The sequence below is a fragment of the Hippoglossus hippoglossus genome, chromosome 1 (genome assembly GCF_009819705.1).
Source record: "Hippoglossus hippoglossus isolate fHipHip1 chromosome 1, fHipHip1.pri, whole genome shotgun sequence".
Taxonomy (NCBI): Eukaryota; Metazoa; Chordata; class Actinopteri; order Pleuronectiformes; family Pleuronectidae; genus Hippoglossus; species Hippoglossus hippoglossus.
Window position 1 is genome coordinate 26,435,045 of NC_047151.1, and position 8,173 is coordinate 26,443,217.

At 43.8% G+C, this 8,173-nt stretch overlaps 1 protein-coding gene across 1 annotated transcript in view; it reads left to right on the forward strand.

Moving 5' to 3' along the window:
• The window catches only part of ift27 (intraflagellar transport 27 homolog (Chlamydomonas)), a 7,344-nt gene extending 6,897 nt beyond the window's left edge, over positions 1-447 (forward strand). The window contains exons 6-7 of the mRNA XM_034581766.1: positions 1-56; positions 204-447. The exon at positions 1-56 is cut by the window's left edge and continues 54 nt beyond it. Of these exons, the coding sequence (XP_034437657.1) occupies positions 1-56; positions 204-308 (161 nt within the window). The 3' untranslated portion in view covers positions 309-447. The remainder of the gene's footprint in view (positions 57-203) is intronic.
• Positions 448-8,173: the final 7,726 nt, after the last annotated feature.

An 8,173-nucleotide genomic window follows, 5' to 3' on the forward strand; every position in this document is an offset into this window, starting at 1 on the left:
CCGTGGCCCAGGAGTGGGCCCAGAGCCAGGGCTTGGATTACCACGAGACATCAGCCGTGAGTGTAGTTCAATGTAGATGTCACCGTATACTGTGCCTTCATTTGACTCCGTGGGGAGATGGCGGACATCCTCTGTGCCCTTTTGTGTTTACGAGTGCTAAACAAGCATTAATCACTGTGCTTCACTGTGTTTGTACTTCACAGAGGGAGATGGAGAATTGTGACGCTCCGCTCCTCAGTTTAGCCAGAACCTTCCAGTCTCTCTATCAAGAACGTCGGGAGAACATCCAGAACCTGAGTCCAGGCTAGACCCCCCCCCCCCCACTCGCACACGCACATACACACCTTGACTTTTCGACCAATAGGATAGAAGGCACAATGTTTCAAGTCATCGGACTTCATCAGCTTTGTGGATAATAAATGTGAGGAAGCAATTCAAAGAAACCTCCCGTGTTGTTTTTGTACCAGCTGTGTTAGAGGCGTGGAAGAGAAGAGGTTTTGATTTGCCTGATGAATAAAGTTTGTTTTTCTCTTATCTGCTCGTTGCCTCTCCGTGCACAGCTTAGCTCCTCTCACAGTGATGGTCGGATCATTGCCTAAACCACAATAAGCCTCCAGCCCGATGAGGAGGAAGAGTCTGCGCCTCCTCTCCTCTGCATCGAGGGCTGTCCCTGATTTTAGTTGGGTTTAAGATCACAGTTATTTCCTGCTCCTCCTCCTTCCTCCCTTTTTAATGTTTTCTCTTTAACTCAATGTCACTTTGATCGTGGCCTCGTCGTCCTCATCTGCTTCTTTCCTCTCCTCTTTTTCTTTCTCCTAGATTTGTTGCTTTTTTTAAACTCGTCCTTCCCGTTCGAGTTCTTTCTCTCTCTTTCTTTTGTTGTGTTCACTCTCCAGCTGCGGCCCCTCACGTCATTTTCAGTCGAGCGATGCTAACAACCAGTAATCACCTTTTACGTCTGCGCTCTCCCATTCAAACCAGGTCAAAGCCGTGTCCTTGTTCTCTCGCCGCGTCTCGCACCACCTGCCACCATTCAAATGAGGGCGCGCTAGTTCAAGTCAGACACAATGGGTTTTATCTGGGTGCGCGCCACATTGAAAGTGCTCGTGCTTGTTCTGACAAGGACACAGTCTCTTATCTGTTTGGGCAACATGGAGTCACTCAATCGGGTTTTTTCTGTTTTCTGTGTCAGCTGAGAAATGTCAGATTTGTTCCCGAACATGTGAGAATTGAAGAAATAACGCGTTCAACGTCACAAACGCACTGGAAACTGAGAAGCTCTCTCATCCTGCTGTCTTGCCGGTGTGGCGTCCTGCACGATACGAGGGAAATAAAACCATAAAACGCTCACGGCTGTTATCGATATCTGGACGTTCACGGTGCAGCGTCAGCGTCTCGACTGCCAAAATAAAGGATAAATTAAAATGTCATGTTTCCATCACTGCAGATCGGAGCCGGAGCAGATAACAAACATGTCTACTGCAGACTCATTTATACCAAGGAGGGATTTCCGACTGTATCCATTCTCATTGCAGACAAAAGCCATATGTTAGTGGGTTTTATGACTAAAAGGGGCTCTTCAGAGACAAACAACCATTCACACTTCTGGTCAATTTATGCCTTTGGACTGTGGGAGGAAGCCGGAGAACCAGGATTCAAACCGGGAACCCTCCTTTTGATAAAACGCAAAGAAACTTAGCGTGCAACTTTTTCTCTGTAAGAGGAAAACTGATTTGTAATGCAGAATCTGTATTTAACAACTTGTAATTGTTACTGCAGCACAGTGTTTTTGTCCTCCTTGAGTGGGTGATCATAATTATAGCAATTAGGATCTCTGTTGTTCTCGTTCTCTCCGTCCTTATTGTTTTTGTCTCTGTAATGTGTGTGTGTGTGTGTGAGCGTGTCTGCAGGGTTTTCCAGGCGTACGGAAACAGAATCCAAATAACAGCAGTATTGTCTGTCACATTAGCGCGCTTTGTTTAGCAGCATGTCGATGTTACATCTGTTCCCTTTATTTCTGCCTGACAATGTGCATATGAATGTGTATAATGGATGCACCATTTGGAACTACAGTGGTTTGAGTGTAGAGTGTATAGACACACACACACATAGAGGTGGAACACAAGCTCTTATCCGTCTCTGAGAAATGACTCTGAGCACAATCCCACAGTCTGTTTTCTGTTCATGTGAAATGGAGCATCAAGCTTTGGGAATACCACTTAATAACACCACAGGATAGAGTGTGGGCTGCAGCTTATTGCTTTGGGAGAGACTTCTTTAATTTCCACAGATATTGAAACGGGTGGTCCGATATCACAGAAATGTCAAGCCGAGTCTTTTCCCCGTGTTTCTCTCTCCAACATGCTCAGTCATCGGCGCTATAAAAAAAAAAAAAATGCAGGCAATCTCTTTTAATAATTAGTATTCACAACGTGTGTGCTCCCTCGGTGGGTTAGGGTCTGTGGTGCAGACCTGTAGCACGGCAGAAACAAGTGCTGTTCACCTTTCGGCCACAAGGGAGGGCAAAAGGAGGGGGGTCTGCAGGAGGTGATGGAGTTCGACTGGGAGGCTCCTGGACGTGCTGTGGCAGTTTGTCTTCATAGTTTGGTTCATATTGGAGATGTTGTACTGTGCAGTGGTTAGTGCACTTTCTTTTCTGGAGTATCCAGCCGACCACAAAATGATATATTGATGCTTACATGTGCCATTAGGGGGCTGCTTTCATTTGAAGCACAAGTACTTGCATTTCATCATGGACACAGCGCTGCTACTGTGCACTGCTGCCGTGCGCTTTCTTATTGTGCTAACAATACAGCAGGGAGGCACCTTGTGTTCTTATCAGACGTTTCAGTGTGTGTTTGAATAGATAATGTGAAGGAGCGTTGTATACAGGCTAGAAATGATTCCGTTTAAACAAGCTTCAAAGCCAAAGGTCTGACGACCGATTGGCTTTCATGACTTTACAGTTAGACTTCATGTTGTGGATGTGCTGTCAGTAAAGATCTCAACATCAAGGCCCAACAGTCCCTCGAATTCAATCCAGCTGCACTAAAGTCCACCAAATTTGTACGGGTTCTTTCCTGACCCACAGCACATCGTTCCACCAACTTTCATTAATCTGTTCACTTGTTCTTCTGTAATCTTGCTCACAAACAAACCAACACACAAACGGACAGGGGTGAAAACATAACCTCCTCAGCAGTTTCCCCCTTTGTGCCGTACAGTTGTGAGCTTTGCAGCAGAGTATTTACGAAGCTTGACACCTGCAGCTTATCTTTAAACCGTGAATTATCCTTGTTCTGCTACTGGGAGGTCAATTCTTATTTGGTTAGAAATTTGCAGGCAATTAGCATCAATTAAAAGTGCTTTAAATGATTTGTTTAAAGGTAGAGCATGTGGAAATCTTCTCATGAGCTAATTACTACGCTTGGATCAAAAAACCTAATTTATTCAAGCTTGGATTACGATAAATGTCACGCAGTCATGTGTTCAAGTTTTACAAAATACGCTCGCCGTGCTCTTTCGCATCATATAAAAACACATTAACTGTGTTTGGTGGTCCGCCAGTGACTCCATTACAAAATTGACGGATGCGTTTGTCCCCAGCGTACCTGCTATCTGTGCAACTCATCATATCGGTGCAAGGTCTACATCTGCTCCGGTGCATCAGGGCTTCATTTTACTACATTTTACTGCAGTGCTCCTCACCCAAGCAAACACGAACACAGAGTTTTGTATTCATGACACAGTCTGAGCACGGGGCGAAGAGTCCCAGCTCATATCTTTCACCCACACTCGTTCTTTTTCTCTTTCTCACACTTTTTTTTCCTGCAGATCAGCGTCTGTCTGTGTGTCTGTCTGTCTGTCTGTCTGTCTGCAGACGTTCTCCTGTTCTCTCAGTCTGACACACCAGCTTATAACATCATGTCAGGACTGCTAATTATAACTCATTTAATGTTTGAAGTGAATTGACATTAACCTCAGTCTGTTGTCTCTTTCTCTCTTGCTCTGTGTGTGTGTGTGTGTGTATCTGTGTCTGTGTCTGTGTGTGTGTGTGTGTGTCTGAGTGTGTGTCTGTGTGTCTGAGTGTCTGAGCATGCCTTGTTCCATAGCCCCTAACTGTCCGTGACCTAAAAAGCTTGCTAATTGCAGGTGAGGGAGGACACAGCAGCTGTTCCCCCCAAATCTGCTCCCCTCCTGTCTGAGCTGCAGCGTCACACCAATCAGCCACGATGCCTCCGAGCTCACCTGATAAAGAAAATGTTCTATTACGCTATTATCTGCCGTTTAGGAAACGTGGTCCTCTTTTCTCATCGAAAAAATAAAGGTCTAGACTTGCTGCCCCCTCAAAAATAATTAGCATTCACATTTTAACAGTAATTGTGAAGCTTGTATGTGCTACATGTAGAAATTATGATTTAGTTTTTGAAATTACAATAATGTCTGTGCTCTCTGTCTGTTTATTGTCATTAACTAATCTAACGTATACATTTTGAGACCTGACCTGGGGGCTGCAACTTTTAATTGAACTATTCAATTAAAATAAAAGTAGAAAAAAAATAACAAAAAAACTCTAAATCAATGGTCCACAACCACAAAGACATTGCGTTCTTCTCTCTGTCCATTAAACATGAAGCTACATCCAGCAGCTAGTTAGCTTAGCTTCACGCAAGGACCAGAACCAAGGGGGGAACATCTAGCCACGCTCTGTCCACAGGTAATAAAATACAATTATAGAATAAAAATAAAAATGTGCCCACCAGCACCTTTGGAGCTCATTAATTAACATATCTAATGTGTTTAATCCATACAAAAACAAAAGTGCAAAAGCGACAGTTTGTCGGTTTATGGGGCGTTTGTGTGCCAAACTATTTCTTGGCTGCTGAAACTTCCTGCAGCCAAAAAGCAACAGATCTCCTCATTCTGTCTTTATGGATTAGAAACTGAATATTTTAAAAGACAAAATGGCAAAAACTGTTTTTAAAATGCTTTTACATTTTACTTTTCTTTTTCCATCTACTCAATAAATGTCCGCCTGTCATATTACATCACACGTTTCATGGTCCCTCTTTTAATCTGAAGAGGGGTAAACAGTGGCACAGGGCAGAGCTCTGATTGGCCAGGACATGTGTTACGTGTTGGTGGAATTGTGTGTGTAAAAAACAACACATCTCTACCTTTAGATATTTGTGTTTCAAGGGTTTAAAAACTGCCACACAGATTGGAGATGTTCAGGAAGTGCTGCACATAGACGCACTGTGTGAACACGTGTGAGTGGGTGAATGGCAAAAACTGTAAAGTGCTTTGAGAGCTTTATAATACAGACCGTTGTGATACATCACGTGACTTTGTTAACTTGGATTGTGGGTATTTAAGATGGCGCCTCAGTGTCCGTCAGTCGTCTGAGGATGAGCTGTGTGTTACAAACATCACTTAAGAAAATAAATCCTTTAATTTGAGGTTATAGGTGTATGGTTTATGGATTATATGCAATATAATGTGGTTTAGGGTCATACTGATGTTAATCTGAACAAAGAAAGTCTCGCTCTGCAAGTAAGTCAGTGAACTGAATTCACCCCCCACTGTATTTATGGTTCTGCAGAGGATTTATGCAGGTCGGTGAGGTCACCGGGGTTGAATACTAATAGGAGATTTAAATGTACCTCCACACCAGAAGGGGGCACTGTGATGCTGCTTGAATCAGGCTGAACAACTGCTCCTTTCCCTTTTCTCTCCCTCCCTCCCTCCCTCGCTCGCTCGCTCGCCTCTCTTCAGTGATCACAGCAGTGCTGCAGAGAGACATGCCAGCCACTTTGATCATCGCACCAGGGGAGGAGAGAGAGAGGGAGAGGGAGGGACAGAGGGATGGAGAAAGAGAAGGAGGGAGCGAGGGGCCACATAGAGACACAGTATCATGCAGCAGGACGTCAAGGCTGATGGGGAAGGATTTGACTTTTATTCCACCGCTGATGGAGCGGCGGGTCAGCCTGGTAGTGGAAGGCTATTAGGCTAACAGGGGGATGGAGTGAGGGAGTGAACGTGTGAGCGAAGAAGAGGAAGAGGGACTGGGGTCGGACTGGGAAAGTGAATGAGGGTGTGAGAGAGTTGTCGAGTGGATGAGTGAACGAGGATGTGAAGATGATGAGGGAATGAACGACACAGGAATCGTTGAACTCACGAGTGAGCGAGGACATGAAAAATCGAATAAAACAAATAAACTCTTGTACCAGTGGTAAATAAACACCCACCGACGTGTAGTAATACACAGTTTGCACCCTGGGGACGTCCTGCTGTGCTGCAATGTAGTGGTGCGTTCTTTTAACCACTATCACTCCGGTAAGCTAAAGCCATTCTAACGGTTTCTCTGAGAAAACATGACTACATTTTAGTTTTCAAACACATCTGAGCATTTTGAAATAGTCACGACCACGGTCACGACTCGTCTACAGCATGAATGCAAAGCGATGCTAACGTTTAAGGCTCATTTATGCTCAACGTTAGATATGTAGACGGAAATGGACGAAATCCTCTGTCCGTACTTGTTCATTCATGCGTTCACGTCGTCTGTATTTGAACACATCTCTCGCAGGCTTATAGATATGGATGAAACAGAAGAAACAGAGCAGTACCTCCACAAATCAAGAGGGGGGCGCTGCAACACAAACATGTATCTGTAACGGCAGTGCTAAGCCAAAGACGGACATTGGAGTGGTACTGGAGAACAAGAAGTACATTATTTAGCACTTACCTGCGTGCGCTCCTGGAAGTTAGCTTTGGGGCCATTCATTGTTTCACAGCTGATTAGCTAATTAGCTAGCTAGTCAGCAAAATGAATGTCGGCATTGCACTTGGCAAGAAAGCCAATGGGTTAAACTCACCTTCAAAACTTTGCGCATTTCTCCGTGGGCACGTCAGCGCTCGCAAATCAGCGAGTGGTGGTTGTGTGCTGTGTGTACTTTTGTACATCTGTAATCTTGGAGACAACCTGGAAAAAAAGAAATGTCCTGGCCCAGTTGGCAAAAGCGATTCTAAGGGGACATTTACATACTGTAGGGTTTTAATAGTTCGTCTTCCATCCTTTTTTTCCCAGGTCATTCTTACATCACTTACTTTTCAATGCTTTGAGACATTCGGGTCCCAAAATCCTGCCACTGTTTGCTTTTGTCCTAGGCCGAGGCACTCAAAGCCTCTAATTTCACTCGGTAATATTTGTCTTTTTAGAGCAAACACGATACAACAATGACTTGTTCTGTTCCCTACGGGGGGTTCGATTTTTATTCGTCATCAGGATTGATGCATCCAAGTTCAGAATCATTCAGTTTTGGCACCTTGAAAGACATTACGCTTTTTTTTAAATTCTCATTTACAACAACACAACGCAAAAACCAAAGAACAAGAAAAGAACGAGAAAAGAGACAAAGAAAGAGACTAAGGCTGTGTGAGAGTTCAAAGGAACCGAGAAAGTAAAATGTAAATGAAAAAAGGCAAGATAAAATTGTCTTCTGTTTAAAAAAAAAAAAAAAAAGAAGCTTTGATACGTTCTCCAAAGTTTGTTCGTCTTGTTTCAAGCGTAATGAAGCCCCAGCCCAAATTACCCACTCAAAAAAGAAAAATTGAAATAGACACAGTACTGTAACATTAAGTTCTACTTTGTCACTCCCACTGCCCTTACATGGTATCATTGTTCAGTTGTTCAAAACATAAGTTCCTTAAAAGCAGATCGGATCATTTTTGATTAGCATGCATGTAAATTCTTAATTTTTATGAGTCACTTAGCTTCACCTCGCTGGTAGCCATGTTCTCTCATGCACTACTTTGTGTCTTTGGCAGTAGTGACATTTTCATAGTCCACAGTCTTCAAGTTTGCAGAGAGATCCTCCTTTACCCAGAGTTCTCTCTCCTCACGCCGCCCCTTCATGGAGCCCCCCCCCCCAAAGAAAAGTGAGGTAAAGTTTTCACCTCGAGTCGACCCTAAACAAAGATGGCCAGGGTTTTGTCGTTGTTGTAAAAGAATGTGATAATGTGTCTAACACTAACCAATATCAGTTTATCAAGTAGGCTGAAGCCTTGGCCCCGTCGAAGGAGCCAGTCACGATGAATCCTCCGTCTCGGTTTGGTTTCCATGACGACTTGATTTAGTTTAACTTGTAAGTTACTTTGTTTTCTTTTTTTG